At 54.6% G+C, this 23,979-nt stretch overlaps 2 protein-coding genes across 5 annotated transcripts in view; both read left to right on the top strand.

Annotated features, from left to right (window-relative positions):
- Nucleotides 1-22,693, top strand: part of LOC128090845 (SUN domain-containing protein 3-like) — a 32,100-nt gene extending 9,407 nt beyond the window's left edge. Inside the window, exons 1-9 of one of the 4 annotated variants that reach the window (XM_052703552.1) lie at nt 3,077-3,226; nt 17,848-17,909; nt 18,055-18,115; nt 18,471-18,627; nt 19,613-19,697; nt 20,175-20,287; nt 21,019-21,189; nt 21,539-21,631; nt 22,340-22,693. In XM_052703552.1, coding sequence (XP_052559512.1) covers nt 17,900-17,909; nt 18,055-18,115; nt 18,471-18,627; nt 19,613-19,697; nt 20,175-20,287; nt 21,019-21,189; nt 21,539-21,631; nt 22,340-22,519 — 870 coding nt within the window. In that variant the 5' untranslated portion in view covers nt 3,077-3,226; nt 17,848-17,899 and the 3' untranslated portion in view covers nt 22,520-22,693. Of the gene's footprint in view, nt 1-3,076; nt 3,227-15,097; nt 15,121-15,455; nt 15,623-17,847; nt 17,910-18,054; nt 18,116-18,470; nt 18,628-19,612; nt 19,698-20,174; nt 20,288-21,018; nt 21,190-21,538; nt 21,632-22,339 lie in introns of those variants that run through there. The other 3 variants (XM_052703554.1, XM_052703551.1, XM_052703553.1) reach the window with 3 other exon arrangements.
- LOC128090849 (SUN domain-containing protein 3-like) lies at nt 2,702-10,207 on the top strand. The gene is made up of 9 exons (XM_052703563.1): nt 2,702-2,724; nt 5,366-5,427; nt 5,573-5,633; nt 5,989-6,145; nt 7,131-7,215; nt 7,693-7,805; nt 8,537-8,707; nt 9,057-9,149; nt 9,854-10,207. Exons 2-9 carry the CDS (start codon nt 5,418-5,420, stop codon nt 10,031-10,033), a joined length of 870 nt encoding a protein of 289 aa, XP_052559523.1. The 5' UTR covers nt 2,702-2,724; nt 5,366-5,417; the 3' UTR covers nt 10,034-10,207.
- Nucleotides 22,694-23,979: the final 1,286 nt, after the last annotated feature.

The raw sequence follows: 23,979 nt of genomic DNA, 5'->3' as shown, positions 1-23,979 counted from the left end.
AGACATTGAGATTTTGGAAAGGGACCAGAGGAGGGCGACTAAGATGATCAGAGGGCTGGAGCACCTCCCCTATGAGGACAGGCTGAGGAAGTTGGGCTTGTTCAGCCTGGAGAAGAGAAGGCTGCGGGGTGACCTCATTGCAGCCTATCAATACCTGAAGGGAACCTACACCCAGGAGGGGAGTAAACTCTTCAGAAGGGCTGACAACAGCAGGACTAGGGGAAATGGATGCAAGTTGAAGGAGGGAAGATTTAGGTTGGATGTTAGGGGGAAGTTCTTTACAAGGAGAGTGGTTAGGCCCTGGAACGGGCTGCCCAGGGAGGTTGTGGATGCCCCGTCCTTGGACGTGTTCAAGGCCAGGTTGGACGGGGTCCTGGGCAACCTGATCTGAAGGTGTATGTTTGGTGGCCCTGCTAGGCAGGGGGGTTGGAACTACATGATCCTTGAGGTCCCTTCCAACCCGGGTGATTCTGTGATTCTGTGAGTTGGCAAAGTGATCCCAAGATACTGCATTTTCCGATCCCTGTTGAAGCACGGATGGGAGTCAGCAGGAACTGCTGCCCCCTTGGACTTCCAGAGGGCAGACCTTGGCCTCTTTTGGACCGTGGTTGAGAAGGTCCCTTGGGAGGCAGTTCTGGAGCGCACAGGAGCCCGGGAAGGCTGGGCATACTTTTATGGAAGTTATTTTAAAAGTGCAGGAGCTGACCGTCACCGAGTCATGGAAGACAAGTTGACGGGCAAGGAAGCCGGTCAGGCTGAACAGAGACCTTTGGCTGGAACTCGGGAACAAAAGTAAAGTTTTTGGTATTTGAAGAATGGGCAAGCAACTTATGACAATTACGAGTACGTAGTGAAGCCGTGCAGGGAGAAAATTAGAAAAGCCAAAGGCCAGCTAGAACTGAACTTGGCCGCTAAGGCGAAGGACAACAGTAAATATTTCTGTAAATACATCAGCAGCGAGTGGAAGGCTAGGGAGAGTCTCCATCCCCTGCTGGATGATGCTGAGGGCAACGTGGTGACCAAGGGTCAGGATAAGGCTGAGGTACTTGTTCTGTATGATTTACAAACGTACAGATAGCAGAGTGGCGTGGTTAGGATGGTATTATACGGGTTTTATCATTAGAAAGATTATCGTGGTGGAAAGGGAGAATCAAAAATCAAACGCTCAGCCGTGGCCTAGGCTTGCAGTAGAAAACTCCAAAGGGAGGGATCTCCGGAAAGAGATCCTTCCCCAGCGGCAGTCAGCCCTCAAATGGGGTCTGGGAGAGGTGGAGCCAGGCTGCACCCCTCCGGGTCACACAGTTGAATTGCCTCCACCCGTGCTCCCGTGGCTGAGTCAGTCCTTGCCTCAGGCGATCAATCAGTGGTTCAGGCTGTGACTCAGCAGCTCCCATACACCTTCTTTGCCTCAGTCCTTAATAGTAAGACTAGTTACTCCCTGGGCACACAGCCCCTTGTGCCGGTAGGTAGGGATGGGGAACAGAATAGGCCCTGCACAATCCACGATGAGATGGTTTGGGACCTGCTCTGAAAGCTGGGTGCTCACAAGTCCGTGGGGCCAGATGGACTGCGTCCTAGGGTGCTGAGGGAGTTGGCGGATGTGGTTGCCGAGCCACTCTCCACCCTCTTTCGGCAGTCCTGGCTAACTGGAAACGTCCCGTTGGACTGGCAAACGTGACACCCATCTTCAAGAAGGGCTGGAAAGATGATCCTGATAGCTACAGACCTGTAGTCTCACCTCGGTGCCAGGGAAGGCCATGAAATGGATCGTCTCGGGAGGCCTCACGGACCAGTTAATGGTAAGCTGGGGGTGAGGCCCAATCAGCATGGCTTTATGAATGGTAGATCCTGTCTGACAAACCTGACTTCATTCTATGACAAGGTAAGGCACTCAATGGATGAAGGTATGGCTGTCAATGTGGTCTGCCTTTGGCACCCTCCCCCACAACATTCTTGTGGAGAGGCGGCTGCCAACGGTTTGGATGGGCGTACGCTCCGCTGGGTGAAACGCCGGGCCCAAAGAGCTGTGGTCAGTGGAGTTAAGTGCAGTTGGCGGCCAGTCCAGAGTGGTGTCCTCCAGGGCTCGGTACTGAGGCCGCTTCTGTTTGACATCTTTATTAACGATCTTGATGAGGGAATTGAGTGCACCCTCAGTGGGTTTGCGGATGACTCCAAGTTGGGAGGGAGCGTTGCTCTGCCAGGGGGGGGAAAAGGCACTACAGAGGGACCTGGGTCGCTGGGCCGCGGTAAACTCTATGAGTTTCCGCAGGGCCAGGTGTCGGGTCCTGCATTTTGGTCACAACAGCCCCAGGCAACCCTACGGGCTTGGAGAGGGGTGGCTGGAAAGCTGCCTGACGGAAAAGGACTTGGTGTACTGACGGACAGTCGGCTGACTATGAGGCAGCAGGGTGCTCAGGCGGCCAAGAAGGCCAGTGGGATCCTGGGTTGCCTTCCAAAGAGCGTGGCCAGCAGGTCAAGGGAGGTGATCCTCCCCGTCTCCCCTGCCCTGGTGAGGCCGCATCTGGAGTACCGTGTCCTGTCCTGGGCTCCTCAGCGCAAGAAGAGAAGGCTGAGAGTTGGTCTTATCAATGCTTATAAATATCTGATGGATATTAGTCGCTGGTTGGGGCCAGGCTCTTTTTTGCTGTTGCTGAGTGACTGAATTAAGAGGCAATGGGCACACACAGGAAGAAGAAGGAGGATTAAGAGCGTGCGTCACTACAGGTGAGGGAACGACGTGCTGGAGAGAAGCTCTGTGTGGAACGGCCTCGGTGTCCCGGTGGGCAACGGGGTGGCTGTGAGCCAGCCTTGTGGCCAGTGGGATCCTGGGCTGCCTTCCGAACAGCGCGGCCCGCAGGTCAAGGGAGGTGATCCTCCCCCTCTCCCCTGCCCTGGTGAGGCCGCATCTGGAGTACCGTGTCCTGGGGAGCATCTCCCTCATGGGGAAAGGGTGCGAGGGCTGGGCCTGTTCAGCCTGGAGAAGAGAAGGCTGAGGGGGGATCTTATCACCACTTGTAAATATCTAATGCACAGTAGTCGAGTGGGTGGGGTCAGGCTCTTTTTGCTGGTGCCTACAGCCAGGATTAAGGGGCAACGGGCACACGGAGGAACAGAGGAAATTCCATGCGAACACGAGGGAATGTTTCTTGACTGTGTGGCTATCAGAGCAGTGAACCAGGCTGGACGCTTTCCTGGGTAGCCCACCACAGGGAACCTGCTTTAACAGGTGCTCGGCACGGAGCGGACGCACTCCGCACTGCAGCAGGGAATCGCCTCGGCTTGACGGGTGGCCCTATTAGAGAGCACTGCCGGCCGCCATTGTCCTCCGCGCGGCAGCAGTAAACTGACGCCGAGGCGGCGGAGCCAGGAGCAGCGGGGGACCGCCCCTGCGTGTATAACCTGCTGCGGGCCGCAGGGAGCAGGGCGAGCTTACGGGGCACGAGACGGCAGTGGGCTGGGCGGAGAAGCGGGGAGGCACGGCAGTGTGCAGGGGGCCTGGAATCTCTGCCCACTAGTAGAACTGCCGCCTGCCTCCCGGATAACGTATCTCACCGTGGTGTCCACCGGGTGGAACGGCCTGGGGAGAAATACAGTGGTGACTCAGAGCCCCTGCCTGAAGAAGTGGAAGTTCAAGTCTGTGGCTGCAGCAAGTGACTGAGTCCGTTGGTGCCGGAGAAGGCAGGCAGGAAGGCAAGCTGCCTGAAGTGCGAGCAGGTGGATGATGTGCTGCATATGGTGGCTGCACTCCAGGAGGACGTTGAGAGGTTCAGGAGTATCAGAAAGCGTGAGCGGGAGGCAGGCTTGTGGTGTAAGCCTCTGAGAGGTAGATGTGGGGGTGATACTCATCAGGCAGAGGTGGGCCCCCTGCCCTGCCGTTGCCGAGCAGATCGAGGCTGTTTGAGAGAAGAGGAGGAGTGGAAATGGGTCCCGGCCAGGCGATGTAGGCAAGCGCCGTCCCGACCAAGCTCAGTTCCCCAGGTGCCTCTGCAAAATAGGTGTGAGGCCCCGGAACTCAAGGGAGAGGTGGATCAGGGTGTGGGGGAAGGTCCACTTGGGAGGTTGTCCCGGGCGAAGCAGTCGACCTCACGCGTCAAGACTGCCTCCACCTGGAAGGAAAGAAGGGTGGCTGTCATTGGCAGCTCCCTGCTGAGAGGAGCGGAGGGCCCTGCGTGTCAGCTGCACCCTACCAGTAGGGAGGACTGCTGCCTCCTTGGGGCGCGGGTCAGGGACGTTTCTGGGAAACTTCCTGGTCTCATTGGCCCTTCTGATTATTACCCCTTATTGACAGTTCAGGCCGGCAGTGATGAAGTCACTGAGAAAAGCATGAGGACTATGAAAAAAGACTTCAGAGGACTTGCGTGGGTAGTTGATGGAGCGGGTGTGCAAGTGGTTTTTTCTTCTGCCCCTTCCGTGGCGGGGAAGGATACCAAGAGGATCAGCAAAAGCCACCTCACAAACAAATGCCTTAGAGGTTGGTGCAAACAGAAGAATTTTGGTGTTTTTTTGACCACAGGATAATTTACTTGACATCTTAAAAAAGGCAACAACTGACATGCATGTACGTGCGTGGAAATTCTCACAAGCAGGGAGAACTACGTGCAGTTTTTTCCTGTTGGTGCTTTCTACCAACATCTGTGGTCCTTCACGTCTGCTTGTGCCGTGGCTGTAAAGAAGCGCTGGCTGACAGTAGGAAGACAGATATAGGAAAGCATTGGAAAAGTCTGGGTACCCGGAGTGAGACATCTGATGTACAGGGCATCAAAAGCAGGGACCGAAAAGGCAGGCGGCTTGTAGCTCCCAGCCCGTTCCCCTTCAGCAAAATCCTACCAAGCAGGCTGCTGGGCAGGAGGTGTTTGGTTTTTTTTTGACCTTGTAGGATCTTTTCCCCTGCAGGCAGGAGGTGCAAAGCCTGTTCCCTGTCCCTCAAAACATGGCGCTGCCTGCTCTGCGGTGACATCACTGACCATTGTGAAGTCACAGAGGGCCCTCAGCACTGAGGCAGCTTGTCCCCGCCCTTGGCCACTCTCGGTCCTGACGGCATAGCTGTTGGACAGGGTTTGGCTCACTCCTTGCGAGCTGCGTCTTTTGTGGCTTGTGCTTCGAGCTGCGTCTTTTGTCGCTGTGCTTCGAGCTGCGTCTTTTGTCGCTGTGCTTCGAGCTGCGTCTTTTGTCGCTGTGCTTCGAGCTGCGTCTTTTGTCGCTGTGCTTCGGAGAAATGGCGAAACGACAGCAAGGCAGGCGTGGGAACCGGTAAGGATATGGTTCCTTCCCAAGTTTTAAACATCTGTTGCTCCGTAGTCGTCTTCTGCACTGTACAGATACGGCCTGCTTCACCGTTCTTCACCACGCTTCTCCTTCTTTGTAGGCAACCTAAGGCTTGGAAGACAGTTTCCCTGCTGCTGTTCACCGTGACTGTGATGTCCTTCGGTGAGTCTCAGTAGAGCTCTGATTTGAGGATGCTTCTTTCGGAAGCCTCCAACAATTTGTTCTGCCCAGGGATAGGGGAGTGGGCAGCCCAAGGCAGAACATTTATAGAGGTGATTTATGGAGAGCTTTGTGGAATTCCTGGCAGGTGTTTACTGCGTTGGAAGTCTTGCTGGAGGCTCAAGAGCAGTGGAAAAAAAGACTTCACGGTAAGAAAAGAATCTCCCTTTGGCTGGACTCTTCTCTAGAGGAGCTCTGCCCCTTGTCCATGACCACTTGTTACCCGAGTCCAACTTCTGTGACCAATGCCCCGAGTTTCTCCCCTTCCCCATTCGAGCTGCTATCTCTCCATGTCCGTTAGTTCCCCCAAAGTTAGCCAGGAAGCCAGGAAGCAGCTTCTCGGTCGGGAGCTCTTGGAGCTTGCCAACCAGTATTGTCAACTCTCTATTAAACCTCGGTTACCCTGTCGTCACGCGGAGTGAGGCTCGTTCTCTGCCTCACATCTCACGGCTTGTGAGAAGACAGCTGTGTGCGCTGTCTCCATCAATTACCTGCTGTCTCTAGGCTGGTGGGTGATGATCTGGAAATGCTGAGGGTGGAACAAGAGCTCGAGAAGATCCAGCAGCAGCTTCGTTTCCTGCAATGGGGAGCAAAGGACATCACCCTGCGTGCTCTCCACGAGGCCCTGAAGAGAACTGAGCTCCCAGGCTTTACCAGCGAGGTAAGAGGACATTGCAAAAAGCTCTGCTGAGAGAGTTCTTTCGCCACTGTGGCATTATATCTCTCTAGCGTTCCCTGTCACAGACAGCTAAAAGGCTTGTCCAGCAGGAAGAAATGCTGGTGCATCACCATCGGTCCTTTTCTCTGTTGCTCCGGAGCTCTTGTGGGGGAAAGGAATGAACTCTGATGGGAATTTCAGATGCCTTTTAGTTGTTTCTTGCTCTCTGTCAGTCCTTCCCTGCACCTGCTGCTGTGCATGAGGTGGCAGGTTCCCCTGGAAGACCTGTAAGCCAGCACCCTGAGTTGAGCCCGGCTGCCCTGGGTGCCTGGGGCCTGTGCAGATGCACAGGAGACGCTGTGTTTCAGCCTCCCCGTGGGGCATCCAGTCTGAAGGCTGTTCTGGTTTCAGAGCCCTTGCTCCGTGGACACCGTCTCTTTTGGTGGCTTGAGCTCGCACGGCCCCAGGTCTGCCCGAAGCCTGAGCTGACGGTGATTCCCGTGATGGGAATCTCAAAGGCCATGTTAGCCCGAGGCCTGGCAGGCATTAGTTCCTTCTGCGTTTTGCCTTTCTTCCCCATTGCAGTAGGCAAGCTCTGTCTTCTGCTTCAAGTTAACTCTCTGTGTGTGGCTGGCCTGCAGCAGTTGTGGTGACCTCTGGGCAATCCCTGCCTCGTGCCTGACTCGAGCCCCATCTCCTGGCCAGCAGGACTGTCAGCGCAGCCTGCCTGTCATGGGGCATCTCGACAGGAAAAGCCCATTCGTGCCGCATCCGTGTCCAGTGCGCTGGAGTGAGCAGCCTCTCTGTTCCCGTGCCAGATGGTCATAGTAGAGCTCTGGAGGTTCGCAGGCAACTCCCAGGCAGTGTGAATTACATCCAAGTGGAGCAGCCGAGTTTGCTTTGGCAGGCTTTGTAGGGGAGCTGGGAGGCAACTCTTTTCCCTTTTCTTTTCCTTCTGACGAGCGCTCTCCTTTGTCTTCCTTCCCAGGCTGTTCAAGAGATGATCAATCAAGTCCTGGAGAAGCTGGAAGAAAGCCCATTCCAGATGCGTAATTATGCCAGCAAAACTTCAGGTGCCGTTAAGCTGTAGAAACAACCAGACCACAGATGGTGGTTCCAAAGGGCGTCTTGTCCAGTTTGACAGGATGGGCATTTGGGCAGGGTAGGGGAGAAGGGGTGAGGAGTGAATGGCCACCGTGTGCCCTGAGAATGTGCTTGCTGAGAGAGCCTTCAACGGGCTGGAGCACATCTGAAAAGTGCTACTCCTACTTGGTGTTGTTTCTCACGTGACTGCTCAGCTGGCTGTCAGTTTATGTGGCCCCTTAGGATAGCTGAGCGAGTCCCTGCATTGTGTTGCAGAGGGATACGGCAGGTGAGAACGAGGGGAATATCACTGTTGGGGATGTATGGCTGCCTTTGAAACTCTTTTGAAGAGGACAGTGCAAAGGCAGCCGGCATTTCTGTGCAGCTGTTCATGTGGAAAACAGAGTCAGCAGCCCTTGGTTCCTCCTGGCCTTGCTTGACCACTGTGCCCGTGTTTTTATTTGCAGGCGCCGCTATCGTTCGTTCCAAGACTTCTCCCTCCTGGATTGGAAGCGGGAAAGCCTTCTGGCACTCGTTGCTGCTGACACCATATATGAGGCCTCCTGAGATTATTCTTGAGGTAAGAACAGTGTGAAACAGAGGAAGAACGGTGCGGGGCAGAGGGGGCCATACGCCCTGCTGAGGGTTGCCTTTACCCTTGTCTTCACCCCTTCTTGCGAGGACCTACTCCCTTCCTGTGTATCCCGGCAGAGAATTTCTTCTGCCAGACTGCCCCAGGTCCTCTGTGGAAGCTTCTGCCAGGCTAGCTTGCTTGTCTTCCCAGCCATTGTGGAGCTGTCTGGCCGGCACTGAAGGGGAACCCATAAGGTTCCACGAGAGATCCGGGCTGCGAGAACGCTGGGGCTCTTAATGAACCCCAGAGGGCACGGAGGGCGTGCACTGCAGGAGGGCCCCTTGTTGTGTTTGCCAGCCCATCCTGGCACTGCTCCTGAGCTACCTGCACAAGTCGGAGCCCTGGCTGGTGCCGGGGGAAGGGGGTGGGACTGAATGAGAGGGAGCGATTGCTTCCCCTTGCAGGAAAGGCTCGTGCAGGTGGGCCCTTCTTTGCCCCGGGCAGGTGCCTTTCAGCCACAGCAGCCCCTCTTTTTTATTTTTTGCAAGCTGCCCCACAAAAGAAGGAGCCCAAGAGCTTCTGCAGGTTGTGCACCCAGCTCACCGCCATGCCCGTATGCCTGTGCTTTGGAGCAGAGCTGGTGGGCCAGTACACCTGCAGAGCCCCTGATGCTGCAGCAGGATTTTCAGCCAGGACGCTCTTTTGCACATGAACGCTGTTTCTTCTTCTCTTTTCAGCCTGACAATCAGCCAGGTAACTGCTGGCCCTTCCCAGGAAGCCAAGGGCACGTCCTCATCAAGTTGCCCAGGGCCATCTTTCCCACGGCAGTTACGTTAAACCATGGAGTTCCAGCAATGGCCTACCATGCAGACAGCACCTCCAGTGCTCCTAAGGACTTTGCTGTCTATGTAAGTGATTCCTCTGGGATGTGGCAGTAGTTTTGCGTAGCGTTTGACGTGGAGGGTGGTTGCAGATCCAAGAGGGCTGCTGCGTGCAGTTCTTCCCTGCACAGGGCGAGAAACAAGCTCCTCAGAGTTGCTCCATTTCCACAGCGTTCCTTTTTTGTCCAAGGTAGCACAGCAAAGAAGGTTTCCCGCTCTTGGGGCGAGTTGGTAGTTTGAGAGGCAGAGGGAAAGGGAAGTGGCACAGTGGATGGTCCTAGACCACCTTTGCTGCAGAAAGTCCTGTGGGGCACTGTGATCCTCTTCCAGCAGCGCATCCCACTGTTCTGTTTTCTCCACCCCTGTCTTCCTGTAGGGCCTGCAGGAAGAAGGTGACAAGGAAGGAACTTTGCTAGGAGAGTTCACCTTCACGCCAGGCCAGGATCCCAGTCAGACCTTCCAGCTGCAGGTAAGGTTACAAAGAGGGACGTGAAGCGTGGGAGAGGAGAACCGCGGTTGGCTGGGGAAAAGCTTCCAAGCCTGAGGCGTATGAGGGCCCTCTTGCATGTCTGCTGCTGCCTCTATACTGCCTGCATATGCCCGGACCGCTGGGCTGTTTCTGTTTCCTTCTGGCTTTTAAGCTGCAGAGCTGCTTCAGCTTATAGCACCGCTAAGCTCCAGCTACACTTGCAGCAGAAATTGCCATGACCAGGTGGCTTCCAATTGCACACAAGCGGCTGCCTCACGTAGGGTGCAGTACTGTTGGCGGGCTACTTTCACACTGGGGATGTGTGGCTTTCCAAGGATTTTGTCGTTGCCGGTAATGGGCAGCATCAGGGAGGCCATTCTGATGGGTGACATTCTGGAGAAAGCAATGAGACTTACGACCCCTGCGTTTTTCTGTGTGAGAACACACACTCAAAGCAAGTGCAAAGAACTTGGCTGTGTATTTGCTGCAGCTTTTGGTAGCTGTTTATTTCTTTAAAACTCACGTGGCCAAAGAGGTGGAGCAGGGTAAGAAATGTCTTGATTGCGCTATGGCAGCTTATCAGCGTGTCAGAAGACCTAGCAAGGCAGACTGAAGTAGGATTTTGCGTGAGTGTGTCACTCCTGCATTGTCAGTGGCCAAAGAGGAGAGAGGAAAACACAGTTCATTTCTTTTTCTCATTGCAGAACAAGCACTCCGGGTTCATCAATTACATCAAGCTGCGAGTGCTGAGCAACTGGGGCCACCCGGACTACACGTGTGTGTATCAGTTCAGGCTCCACGGCAATCCAGCCCCTGACGGTGAAGCTAAGGGAAAGCCACTTGGTTCACCTTTCGTGGAGGAGTCTCCAGATCTGAGCCCGTGACAGGGGCACAAACCCAGGGGACAAAAAGAGAGTGGCAACAAAAATTACCCTACCTTCTAACAGCGCGGCACATCCGGCCTCAGCTCTGTGACTAACAAGGCAAGGCATGATGTGGGCCGTGCGCTCCAGGAGAGGGGGAAGGGAGACAACACGTGTGTCTGACAACAAAGAAAACCAACCAACAACAAAAACAAAATCAATGGCAACTGTCTGAGGAGGAGCTGAATTTACTGAATCCAACAAAATCAAACAAAATGAGAGAGACGGAAGTATCCAAAATACAAGATCTCATGTTAGAAGACTGCAGGGGAAGCACGTGCTTTTCTCCGTGGCAAACCAAGAGTGGGAAGAAGAGGCTGGTGTCCTGCCAGTAGCTCCACCTTTCCTCCTCTGCGCGCTAGGTCCTTGGGAATGCCGCTCCTCCCCTCCCATCCGAGGACCCCACGTGCCCATGAATGGCAGTTCAAGGAACCAGAACATTAACTCTTTAACTCCCACTATTTTACGTGATCTTCTGAGGTGGAATATCAGCAACAAAAATCACAAAGCCACAATGTTAACATCAAATAAAACATCAATTCATTCAACTTTTCCCATGTTGAGTCTCTTTTGTCCATCGGAGTAACTGTTAAGAGATCTCCCTATTGTCTATCTCGCCCCATAAGCCTTTTCATTCCCTTTTCTCCTGCTCTCCTGTTGGGGAGGAGGAGGGAGGGAGCGGCTGACAAGGACAAGGATGTTGAGGAGAGCTGGCGGCTCTTCAAAGATGCCCTCCTGGAAGCACAAGTGGTCTCCATTCCTCTGAATAAGAAAGTGGGCAGGCGAGGTAGGAAACCGGCATGGCTCAGCAAGGACCTGCTGAGAGAACTGAGGGCGAAGAAAGGGGTGTACAAGCTCTGGAAACAAGGCTGTGTCACCTGGGAAGAGTACAGGGATGCCGTCCGGACTTGCAGACGTGGGATCAGGGAAGCCAAGGCGCAGGCAGAACTGAACTTGGCAAGGGACGTGAAAAACAATAAGAAAACCTTCTACAGGTACATTGGCCAGAAGAGAAAGGCCAAAACGGGCGTACCTACTTTGGTAAATTTAAAAGGAGAACTGGCTTCAACAGATGAAGAGAAAGCTGAGGTGCTGAATGAGTTCTTCACCTCGGTCTTCACTGGTGGCCCGGATTCTAGTCTTTTTCCCGTCCCTGAACCCTGCATCCCCAAACCTCTGTGTGGGGACCAAGGAGGTAAATCCCTCCCCACTGTAAGGGCAGAGCAAGTCCGAGAGTGCCTCCTTAGACTGAATGAATACAAGTCTATGGGGCCGGATGGCGTGCATCCCAGGGTCCTGAAGGAGCTGGCTGAGGTGGTTGCCGAGCCGCTCTCCATCATATTTGAGAAGTCGTGGCTGTCAGGTGAGGTCCCGGATGACTGGAGGAAGGGTCACGTCACTCCCATATACAAGAAGGGGAGCAGGGAGGACCGGGGAACTACAGGCTGGTGAGTCTCACCTCCGTGCCTGGGAAGATGATGGAACAGATCCTCCTGGACAACATGCTCGATCACATAAAGAATGAGCATGTGATCCGAGACAGCCAGCACGGCTTCACCAAATGAAGGTCATGCCTGACTAATCTTGTGGCCTTCTATGATGGCGTGACGGCATTGGTGGACGAAGGGAAGGCGACCGATGTCATTTACCTGGACCTGAGCAAGGCCTTTGACATGGTCCCCCACCACATCCTCATCTCCAAGTTGGAGGGAAGTGGATTTGATGGGTGGACAACCCGATGGATAAGCAATTGGTTGAAAGGCCGCAGACAGAGGGTGGTGGTCAATGGCTCTATGTCCAGGTGGAGGCCGGTAACAAGTGGTGTCCCCCAAGGGTCTGTCTTGGGACCGGTGCTCTTTAACGTCTTTATTAATGACATCGATGAGGGAATTGAGTGCACCCTCAGCAAGTTTGCTGACGACACCAAGCTGAGTGGTGCGGTTGATACGGTGGAAGGAAGGGATGCCATTCAGAGGGACCTCGACAGGCTGGAGGGCTGGGCTCGGGTGAACCTAATGAGGTTCAACACGGCAAAGTGCAAGGTTTTGCATTTGGGCCGGAAGAACCCCAGGCACCCGTACAGGCTGGGAGGAGTGGTCCTTGAGAGCAGCTCGGCAGAGAAGGACCTGGGGGTCCTGATGGACGAGAGACTGAACATGAGCCAGCAGTGCGCTCTGGCAGCTCGGAAGGCAAATGGGATCCTGGGCTCCATCAGGAGAGGGGTGGTCAGCAGGGACAGGGAGGTGATTGTCCCTCTCTACTCGGCTCTTGTGAGGCCCCATCTGGAGTACTGTGTCCAGGTGTGGAGCCCTCAGTACAAGAAAGACATTGAGATTTTGGAAAGGGACCAGAGGAGGGCGACTAAGATGATCAGAGGGCTGGAGCACCTCCCCTATGAGGACAGGCTGAGGAAGTTGGGCTTGTTCAGCCTGGAGAAGAGAAGGCTGCGGGGTGACCTCATTGCAGCCTATCAATACCTGAAGGGAACCTACACCCAGGAGGGGAGTAAACTCTTCAGAAGGGCTGACAACAGCAGGACTAGGGGAAATGGATGCAAGTTGAAGGAGGGAAGATTTAGGTTGGATGTTAGGGGGAAGTTCTTTACAAGGAGAGTGGTTAGGCCCTGGAACGGGCTGCCCAGGGAGGTTGTGGATGCCCCGTCCTTGGACGTGTTCAAGGCCAGGTTGGACGGGGTCCTGGGCAACCTGATCTGAAGGTGTATGTTTGGTGGCCCTGCTAGGCAGGGGGGTTGGAACTACATGATCCTTGAGGTCCCTTCCAACCCGGGTGATTCTGTGATTCTGTGAGTTGGCAAAGTGATCCCAAGATACTGCATTTTCCGATCCCTGTTGAAGCACGGATGGGAGTCAGCAGGAACTGCTGCCCCCTTGGACTTCCAGAGGGCAGACCTTGGCCTCTTTTGGACCGTGGTTGAGAAGGTCCCTTGGGAGGCAGTTCTGGAGCGCACAGGAGCCCGGGAAGGCTGGGCATACTTTTATGGAAGTTATTTTAAAAGTGCAGGAGCTGACCGTCACCGAGTCATGGAAGACAAGTTGACGGGCAAGGAAGCCGGTCAGGCTGAACAGAGACCTTTGGCTGGAACTCGGGAACAAAAGTAAAGTTTTTGGTATTTGAAGAATGGGCAAGCAACTTATGACAATTACGAGTACGTAGTGAAGCCGTGCAGGGAGAAAATTAGAAAAGCCAAAGGCCAGCTAGAACTGAACTTGGCCGCTAAGGCGAAGGACAACAGTAAATATTTCTGTAAATACATCAGCAGCGAGTGGAAGGCTAGGGAGAGTCTCCATCCCCTGCTGGATGATGCTGAGGGCAACGTGGTGACCAAGGGTCAGGATAAGGCTGAGGTACTTGTTCTGTATGATTTACAAACGTACAGATAGCAGAGTGGCGTGGTTAGGATGGTATTATACGGGTTTTATCATTAGAAAGATTATCGTGGTGGAAAGGGAGAATCAAAAATCAAACGCTCAGCCGTGGCCTAGGCTCGCAGTAGAAAACTCCAAAGGGAGGGATCTCCGGAAAGAGATCCTTCCCCAGCGGCAGTCAGCCCTCAAATGGGGTCTGGGAGAGGTGGAGCCAGGCTGCACCCCTCCGGGTCACACAGTTGAATTGCCTCCACCCGTGCTCCCGTGGCTGAGTCAGTCCTTGCCTCAGGCGATCAATCAGTGGTTCAGGCTGTGACTCAGCAGCTCCCATACACCTTCTTTGCCTCAGTCCTTAATAGTAAGACTAGTTACTCCCTGGGCACACAGCCCCTTGTGCCGGTAGGTAGGGATGGGGAACAGAATAGGCCCTGCACAATCCACGATGAGATGGTTTGGGACCTGCTCTGAAAGCTGGGTGCTCACAAGTCCGTGGGGCCAGATGGACTGCGTCCTAGGGTGCTGAGGGAGTTGGCGGATGTGGTTGCCGAGCCACTCTCCACCCTCTTTCGGCAGTCCTGGCTAACTGGAAACGTCCCGTTGGACTGGCAAACGTGACACCCATCTTCAAGAAGGGCTGGAAAGATGATCCTGATAGCTACAGACCTGTAGTCTCACCTCGGTGCCAGGGAAGGCCATGAAATGGATCGTCTCGGGAGGCCTCACGGACCAGTTAATGGTAAACTGGGGGATGAGGCCCAATCAGCATGGCTTTATGAATGGTAGATCCTGTCTGACAAACCTGACTTCATTCTATGACAAGGTAAGGCACTCAATGGATGAAGGTATGGCTGTCAATGTGGTCTGCCTTTGGCACCCTCCCCCACAACATTCTTGTGGAGAGGCGGCTGCCAACGGTTTGGATGGGCGTACGCTCCGCTGGGTGAAACGCCGGGCCCAAAGAGCTGTGGTCAGTGGAGTTAAGTGCAGTTGGCGGCCAGTCCAGAGTGGTGTCCTCCAGGGCTCGGTACTGAGGCCGCTTCTGTTTGACATCTTTATTAACGATCTTGATGAGGGAATTGAGTGCACCCTCAGTGGGTTTGCGGATGACTCCAAGTTGGGAGGGAGCGTTGCTCTGCCAGGGGGGGGAAAAGGCACTACAGAGGGACCTGGGTCGCTGGGCCGCGGTAAACTCTATGAGTTTCCGCAGGGCCAGGTGTCGGGTCCTGCATTTTGGTCACAACAGCCCCAGGCAACCCTACGGGCTTGGAGAGGGGTGGCTGGAAAGCTGCCTGACGGAAAAGGACTTGGTGTACTGACGGACAGTCGGCTGACTATGAGGCAGCAGGGTGCTCAGGCGGCCAAGAAGGCCAGTGGGATCCTGGGTTGCCTTCCAAAGAGCGTGGCCAGCAGGTCAAGGGAGGTGATCCTCCCCGTCTCCCCTGCCCTGGTGAGGCCGCATCTGGAGTACCGTGTCCTGTCCTGGGCTCCTCAGCGCAAGAAGAGAAGGCTGAGAGTTGGTCTTATCAATGCTTATAAATATCTGATGGATATTAGTCGCTGGTTGGGGCCAGGCTCTTTTTTGCTGTTGCTGAGTGACTGAATTAAGAGGCAATGGGCACACACAGGAAGAAGAAGGAGGATTAAGAGCGTGCGTCACTACAGGTGAGGGAACGACGTGCTGGAGAGAAGCTCTGTGTGGAACGGCCTCGGTGTCCCGGTGGGCAACGGGGTGGCTGTGAGCCAGCCTTGTGGCCAGTGGGATCCTGGGCTGCCTTCCGAACAGCGCGGCCCGCAGGTCAAGGGAGGTGATCCTCCCCCTCTCCCCTGCCCTGGTGAGGCCGCATCTGGAGTACCGTGTCCTGGGGAGCATCTCCCTCATGGGGAAAGGGTGCGAGGGCTGGGCCTGTTCAGCCTGGAGAAGAGAAGGCTGAGGGGGGATCTTATCACCGCTTGTAAATATCTAATGCACAGTAGTCGAGTGGGTGGGGTCAGGCTCTTTTTGCTGGTGCCTACAGCCAGGATTAAGGGGCAACGGGCACACGGAGGAACAGAGGAAATTCCATGCGAACACGAGGGAATGTTTCTTGACTGTGTGGCTATCAGAGCAGTGAACCAGGCTGGACGCTTTCCTGGGTAGCCCACCACAGGGAACCTGCTTTAACAGGTGCTCGGCACGGAGCGGACGCACTCCGCACTGCAGCAGGGAATCGCCTCGGCTTGACGGGTGGCCCTATTAGAGAGCACTGCCGGCCGCCATTGTCCTCCGCGCGGCAGCAGTAAACTGACGCCGAGGCGGCGGAGCCAGGAGCAGCGGGGGACCGCCCCTGCGTGTATAACCTGCTGCGGGCCGCAGGGAGCAGGGCGAGCTTACGGGGCACGAGACGGCAGTGGGCTGGGCGGAGAAGCGGGGAGGCACGGCAGTGTGCAGGGGGCCTGGAATCTCTGCCCACTAGTAGAACTGCCGCCTGCCTCCCGGATAACGTATCTCACCGTGGTGTCCACCGGGTGGAACGGCCTGGGGAGAAATACAGTGGTGACTCAGAGCCCCTGCCTGAAGAAGTGGAAGTTCAAGTCTGTGGCTGCAGCAAGTGACTGAGTCCGTTGGTGCCGGAGAAGGCAGGCAGGAAGGCAAGCTGCCTGAAGTGCGAGCAGGTGGATGATGTGCTGCATATGGTGGCTGCACTCCAGGAGGACGTTGAGAGGTTCAGGAGTATCAGAAAGCGTGAGCGGGAGGCAGGCTTGTGGTGTAAGCCTCTGAGAGGTAGACGTGGGGGTGATACTCATCAGGCAGAGGTGGGCCCCCTGCCCTGCCGTTGCCGAGCAGAGCGAGGCAGTTTGAGAGAAGAGGAGGAGTGGAAATGGGTCCCGGCCAGGCGATGTAGGCAAGCGCCGTCCCGACCAAGCTCGGTTCCCCAGGTGCCTCTGCAAAATAGGCGTGAGGCCCCGGAACTCAAGGGAGAGGTGGATCAGGGTGTGGGGGAAGGTCCACTTGGGAGGTTGTCCCGGGCGAAGCAGTCGACCTCACGCGTCAAGACTGCCTCCACCTGGAAGGAAAGAAGGGTGGCTGTCATTGGCAGCTCCCTGCTGAGAGGAGCGGAGGGCCCTGCGTGTCAGCTGGACCCTACCAGTAGGGAGGACTGCTGCCTCCTTGGGGCGCGGGTCAGGGACGTTTCTGGGAAACTTCCTGGTCTCATTGGCCCTTCTGATTATTACCCCTTATTGACAGTTCAGGCCGGCAGTGATGAAGTCACTGAGAAAAGCATGAGGACTATGAAAAAAGACTTCAGAGGACTTGCGCGGGTAGTTGATGGAGCGGGTGTGCAAGTGGTTTTTTCTTCTGCCCCTTCCGTGGCGGGGAAGGATACCAAGAGGATCAGCAAAAGCCACCTCACAAACAAATGCCTTAGAGGTTGGTGCAAACAGAAGAATTTTGGTGTTTTTTTGACCACAGGATAATTTACTTGACATCTTAAAAAAGGCAACAACTGACATGCATGTACGTGCGTGGAAATTCTCACAAGCAGGGAGAACTACGTGCAGTTTTTTCCTGTTGGTGCTTTCTACCAACATCTGTGGTCCTTCACGTCTGCTTGTGCCGTGGCTGTAAAGAAGCGCTGGCTGACAGTAGGAAGACAGATATAGGAAAGCATTGGAAAAGTCTGGGTACCCGGAGTGAGACATCTGATGTACAGGGCATCAAAAGCAGGGACCGAAAAGGCAGGCGGCTTGTAGCTCCCAGCCCGTTCCCCTTCAGCAAAATCCTACCAAGCAGGCTGCTGGGCAGGAGGTGTTTGGTTTTTTTTTGACCTTGTAGGATCTTTTCCCCTGCAGGCAGGAGGTGCAAAGCCTGTTCCCTGTCCCTCAAAACATGGCGCTGCCTGCTCTGCGGTGACATCACTGACCATTGTGAAGTCACAGAGGGCCCTCAGCACTGAGGCAGCTTGTCCCCGCCCTTGGCCACTCTCGGTCCTGACGGCATAGCTGTTGGACAGGGTTTGGCTCACTCCTTGCGAGCTGCGTCTTTTGTGGCTTGTGCTTCGAGCTGCGTCTTTTGTGGCTTGTGCTTCGAGCTGCGTCTTTTGTCGCTGTGCTTCGAGCTGCGTCTTTTGTCGCTGTGCTTCGAGCTGCGTCTTTTGTCGCTGTGCTTCGAGCTGCGTCTTTTGTCGCTGTGCTTCGAGCTGCGTCTTTCTTTTGTCGCTGTGCTTCGAGCTGCGTCTTTTGTCGCTGTGCTTCGGAGAAATGGCGAAACGACAGCAAGGCAGGCGTGGGAACCGGTAAGGATATGGTTCCTTCCCAAGTTTTAAACATCTGTTGCTCCGTAGTCGTCTTCTGCACTGTACAGATACGGCCTGCTTCACCGTTCTTCACCACGCTTCTCCTTCTTTGTAGGCAACCTAAGGCTTGGAAGACAGTTTCCCTGCTGCTGTTCACCGTGACTGTGATGTCCTTCGGTGAGTCTCAGTAGAGCTCTGATTTGAGGATGCTTCTTTCGGAAGCCTCCAACAATTTGTTCTGCCCAGGGATAGGGGAGTGGGCAGCCCAAGGCAGAACATTTATAGAGGTGATTTATGGAGAGCTTTGTGGAATTCCTGGCAGGTGTTTACTGCGTTGGAAGTCTTGCTGGAGGCTCAAGGGCAGTGGAAAAAAAGACTTCACGGTAAGAAAAGAATCTCCCTTTGGCTGGACTCTTCTCTAGAGGAGCTCTGCCCCTTGTCCATGACCACTTGTTACCCGAGTCCAACTTCTGTGACCAATGCCCCGAGTTTCTCCCCTTCCCCATTCGAGCTGCTATCTCTCCATGTCCGTTAGTTCCCCCAAAGTTAGCCAGGAAGCCAGGAAGCAGCTTCTCGGTCGGGAGCTCTTGGAGCTTGCCAACCAGTATTGTCAACTCTCTATTAAACCTCGGTTACCCTGTCGTCACACGGAGTGAGGCTCGTTCTCTGCCTCACATCTCACGGCTTGTGAGAAGACAGCTGTGTGCGCTGTCTCCATCAATTACCTGCTGTCTCTAGGCTGGTGGGTGATGATCTGGAAATGCTGAGGGTGGAACAAGAGCTCGAGAAGATCCAGCAGCAGCTTCGTTTCCTGCAATGGGGAGCAAAGGACATCACCCTGCGTGCTCTCCACGAGGCCCTGAAGAGAACTGAGCTCCCAGGCTTTACCAGCGAGGTAAGAGGACATTGCAAAAAGCTCTGCTGAGAGAGTTCTTTCGCCACTGTGGCATTATATCTCTCTAGCGTTCCCTGTCACAGACAGCTAAAAGGCTTGTCCAGCAGGAAGAAATGCTGGTGCATCACCATCGGTCCTTTTCTCTGTTGCTCCGGAGCTCTTGTGGGGGAAAGGAATGAACTCTGATGGGAATTTCAGATGCCTTTTAGTTGTTTCTTGCTCTCTGTCAGTCCTTCCCTGCACCTTCTGCTGTGCATGAGGTGGCAGGTTCCCCTGGAAGACCTGTAAGCCAGCACCCTGAGTTGAGCCCGGCTGCCCTGGGTGCCTGGGGCCTGTGCAGATGCACAGGAGACGCTGTGTTTCAGCCTCCCCGTGGGGCATCCAGTCTGAAGGCTGTTCTGGTTTCAGAGCCCTTGCTCCGTGGACACCGTCTCTTTTGGTGGCTTGAGCTCGCACGGCCCCAGGTCTGCCCGAAGCCTGAGCTGACGGTGATTCCCGTGATGGGAATCTCAAAGGCCATGTTAGCCCGAGGCCTGGCAGGCATTAGTTCCTTCTGCGTTTTGCCTTTCTTCCCCATTGCAGTAGGCAAGCTCTGTCTTCTGCTTCAAGTTAACTCTCTGTGTGTGGCTGGCCTGCAGCAGTTGTGGTGACCTCTGGGCAATCCCTGCCTCGTGCCTGACTCGAGCCCCATCTCCTGGCCAGCAGGACTGTCAGCGCAGCCTGCCTGTCATGGGGCATCTCGACAGGAAAAGCCCATTCGTGCCGCATCCGTGTCCAGTGCGCTGGAGTGAGCAGCCTCTCTGTTCCCGTGCCAGATGGTCATAGTAGAGCTCTGGAGGTTCGCAGGCAACTCCCAGGCAGTGTGAATTACATCCAAGTGGAGCAGCCGAGTTTGCTTTGGCAGGCTTTGTAGGGGAGCTGGGAGGCAACTCTTTTCCCTTTTCTTTTCCTTCTGACGAGCGCTCTCCTTTGTCTTCCTTCCCAGGCTGTTCAAGAGATGATCAATCAAGTCCTGGAGAAGCTGGAAGAAAGCCCATTCCAGATGCGTAATTATGCCAGCAAAACTTCAGGTGCCGTTAAGCTGTAGAAACAACCAGACCACAGATGGTGGTTCCAAAGGGCGTCTTGTCCAGTTTGACAGGATGGGCATTTGGGCAGGGTAGGGGAGAAGGGGTGAGGAGTGAATGGCCACCGTGTGCCCTGAGAATGTGCTTGCTGAGAGAGCCTTCAACGGGCTGGAGCACATCTGAAAAGTGCTACTCCTACTTGGTGTTGTTTCTCACGTGACTGCTCAGCTGGCTGTCAGTTTATGTGGCCCCTTAGGATAGCTGAGCGAGTCCCTGCATTGTGTTGCAGAGGGATACGGCAGGTGAGAACGAGGGGAATATCACTGTTGGGGATGTATGGCTGCCTTTGAAACTCTTTTGAAGAGGACAGTGCAAAGGCAGCCGGCATTTCTGTGCAGCTGTTCATGTGGAAAACAGAGTCAGCAGCCCTTGGTTCCTCCTGGCCTTGCTTGACCACTGTGCCCGTGTTTTTATTTGCAGGCGCCGCTATCGTTCGTTCCAAGACTTCTCCCTCCTGGATTGGAAGCGGGAAAGCCTTCTGGCACTCGTTGCTGCTGACACCATATATGAGGCCTCCTGAGATTATTCTTGAGGTAAGAACAGTGTGAAACAGAGGAAGAACGGTGCGGGGCAGAGGGGGCCATACGCCCTGCTGAGGGTTGCCTTTACCCTTGTCTTCACCCCTTCTTGCGAGGACCTACTCCCTTCCTGTGTATCCCGGCAGAGAATTTCTTCTGCCAGACTGCCCCAGGTCCTCTGTGGAAGCTTCTGCCAGGCTAGCTTGCTTGTCTTCCCAGCCATTCTGGAGCTGTCTGGCCGGCACTGAAGGGGAACCCATAAGGTTCCACGAGAGATCCGGGCTGCGAGAACGCTGGGGCTCTTAATGAACCCCAGAGGGCACGGAGGGCGTGCACTGCAGGAGGGCCCCTTGTTGTGTTTGCCAGCCCATCCTGGCACTGCTCCTGAGCTACCTGCACAAGTCGGAGCCCTGGCTGGTGCCGGGGGAAGGGGGTGGGACTGAATGAGAGGGAGCGATTGCTTCCCCTTGCAGGAAAGGCTCGTGCAGGTGGGCCCTTCTTTGCCCCGGGCAGGTGCCTTTCAGCCACAGCAGCCCCTCTTTTTTATTTTTTGCAAGCTGCCCCACAAAAGAAGGAGCCCAAGAGCTTCTGCAGGTTGTGCACCCAGCTCACCGCCATGCCCGTATGCCTGTGCTTTGGAGCAGAGCTGGTGGGCCAGTACACCTGCAGAGCCCCTGATGCTGCAGCAGGATTTTCAGCCAGGACGCTCTTTTGCACATGAACGCTGTTTCTTCTTCTCTTTTCAGCCTGACAATCAGCCAGGTAACTGCTGGCCCTTCCCAGGAAGCCAAGGGCACGTCCTCATCAAGTTGCCCAGGGCCATCTTTCCCACGGCAGTTACGTTAAACCATGGAGTTCCAGCAATGGCCTACCATGCAGACAGCACCTCCAGTGCTCCTAAGGACTTTGCTGTCTATGTAAGTGATTCCTCTGGGATGTGGCAGTAGTTTTGCGTAGCGTTTGACGTGGAGGGTGGTTGCAGATCCAAGAGGGCTGCTGCGTGCAGTTCTTCCCTGCACAGGGCGAGAAACAAGCTCCTCAGAGTTGCTCCATTTCCACAGCGTTCCTTTTTTGTCCAAGGTAGCACAGCAAAGAAGGTTTCCCGCTCTTGGGGCGAGTTGGTAGTTTGAGAGGCAGAGGGAAAGGGAAGTGGCACAGTGGATGGTCCTAGACCACCTTTGCTGCAGAAAGTCCTGTGGGGCACTGTGATCCTCTTCCAGCAGCGCATCCCACTGTTCTGTTTTCTCCACCCCTGTCTTCCTGTAGGGCCTGCAGGAAGAAGGTGACAAGGAAGGAACTTTGCTAGGAGAGTTCACCTTCACGCCAGGCCAGGATCCCAGTCAGACCTTCCAGCTGCAGGTAAGGTTACAAAGAGGGACGTGAAGCGTGGGAGAGGAGAACCGCGGTTGGCTGGGGAAAAGCTTCCAAGCCTGAGGCGTATGAGGGCCCTCTTGCATGTCTGCTGCTGCCTCTATACTGCCTGCATATGCCCGGACCGCTGGGCTGTTTCTGTTTCCTTCTGGCTTTTAAGCTGCAGAGCTGCTTCAGCTTATAGCTGCTTCAGCTAAGCTCCAGCTACACTTGCAGCAGAAATTGCCATGACCAGGTGGCTTCCAATTGCACACAAGCGGCTGCCTCACGTAGGGTGCAGTACTGTTGGCGGGCTACTTTCACACTGGGGATGTGTGGCTTTCCAAGGATTTTGTCGTTGCCGGTAATGGGCAGCATCAGGGAGGCCATTCTGATGGGTGACATTCTGGAGAAAGCAATGAGACTTACGACCCCTGCGTTTTTCTGTGTGAGAACACACACTCAAAGCAAGTGCAAAGAACTTGGCTGTGTATTTGCTGCAGCTTTTGGTAGCTGTTTATTTCTTTAAAACTCACGTGGCCAAAGAGGTGGAGCAGGGTAAGAAATGTCTTGATTGCGCTATGGCAGCTTATCAGCGTGTCAGAAGACCTAGCAAGGCAGACTGAAGTAGGATTTTGCGTGAGTGTGTCACTCCTGCATTGTCAGTGGCCAAAGAGGAGAGAGGAAAACACAGTTCATTTCTTTTTCTCATTGCAGAACAAGCACTCCGGGTTCATCAATTACATCAAGCTGCGAGTGCTGAGCAACTGGGGCCACCCGGACTACACGTGTGTGTATCAGTTCAGGCTCCACGGCAATCCAGCCCCTGACGGTGAAGCTAAGGGAAAGCCACTTGGTTCACCTTTCGTGGAGGAGTCTCCAGATCTGAGCCCGTGACAGGGGCACAAACCCAGGGGACAAAAAGAGAGTGGCAACAAAAATTACCCTACCTTCTAACAGCGCGGCACATCCGGCCTCAGCTCTGTGACTAACAAGGCAAGGCATGATGTGGGCCGTGCGCTCCAGGAGAGGGGGAAGGGAGACAACACGTGTGTCTGACAACAAAGAAAACCAACCAACAACAAAAACAAAATCAATGGCAACTGTCTGAGGAGGAGCTGAATTTACTGAATCCAACAAAATCAAACAAAATGAGAGAGACGGAAGTATCCAAAATACAAGATCTCATGTTAGAAGACTGCAGGGGAAGCACGTGCTTTTCTCCGTGGCAAACCAAGAGTGGGAAGAAGAGGCTGGTGTCCTGCCAGTAGCTCCACCTTTCCTCCTCTGCGCGCTAGGTCCTCGGGAATGCCGCTCCTCCCCTCCCATCCGAGGACCCCACGTGCCCATGAATGGCAGTTCAAGGAACCAGAACATTAACTCTTTAACTCCCACTATTTTACGTGATCTTCTGAGGTGGAATATCAGCAACAAAAATCACAAAGCCACAATGTTAACATCAAATAAAACATCAATTCATTCAACTTTTTTCCCATGTTGAGTCTCTTTTGTCCATCGGAGTAACTGTTAAGAGATCTCCCTATTGTCTATCTCGCCCCATAAGCCTTTTCATTCCCTTTTCTCCTGCTCTCCTGTTGGGGAGGAGGAGGGAGGGAGCGGCTGACAAGGACAAGGATGTTGAGGAGAGCTGGCGGCTCTTCAAAGATGCCCTCCTGGAAGCACAAGTGGTCTCCATTCCTCTGAATAAGAAAGTGGGCAGGCGAGGTAGGAAACCGGCATGGCTCAGCAAGGACCTGCTGAGAGAACTGAGGGCGAAGAAAGGGGTGTACAAGCTCTGGAAACAAGGCTGTGTCACCTGGGAAGAGTACAGGGATGCCGTCCGGACTTGCAGACGTGGGATCAGGGAAGCCAAGGCGCAGGCAGAACTGAACTTGGCAAGGGACGTGAAAAACAATAAGAAAACCTTCTACAGGTACATTGGCCAGAAGAGAAAGGCCAAAACGGGCGTACCTACTTTGGTAAATTTAAAAGGAGAACTGGCTTCAACAGATGAAGAGAAAGCTGAGGTGCTGAATGAGTTCTTCACCTCGGTCTTCACTGGTGGCCCGGATTCTAGTCTTTTTCCCGTCCCTGAACCCTGCATCCCCAAACCTCTGTGTGGGGACCAAGGAGGTAAATCCCTCCCCACTGTAAGGGCAGAGCAAGTCCGAGAGTGCCTCCTTAGACTGAATGAATACAAGTCTATGGGGCCGGATGGCGTGCATCCCAGGGTCCTGAAGGAGCTGGCTGAGGTGGTTGCCGAGCCGCTCTCCATCATATTTGAGAAGTCGTGGCTGTCAGGTGAGGTCCCGGATGACTGGAGGAAGGGTCACGTCACTCCCATATACAAGAAGGGG

Source organism: Tympanuchus pallidicinctus, unplaced genomic scaffold, assembly GCF_026119805.1.
Source record: "Tympanuchus pallidicinctus isolate F22 unplaced genomic scaffold, pur_lepc_1.0 scaffold5, whole genome shotgun sequence".
NCBI lineage: Eukaryota > Metazoa > Chordata > Aves > Galliformes > Phasianidae > Tympanuchus > Tympanuchus pallidicinctus.
The sequence above is the reverse complement of the archived record's forward strand: the minus strand, read 5'-3'. Positions and strand labels throughout refer to the sequence as shown.

Bases quoted from the DNA above. Each gene is read 5' to 3' on its own strand.
- LOC128090849 (XM_052703563.1), top strand. The intron at 7,806-8,536 runs GTAAGAACAGTG...TTCTCTTTTCAG, and splicing joins CTCCTGAGATTATTCTTGAG to CCTGACAATCAGCCAGGTAA. The intron at 8,708-9,056 runs GTAAGTGATTCC...GTCTTCCTGTAG, and splicing joins CTAAGGACTTTGCTGTCTAT to GGCCTGCAGGAAGAAGGTGA.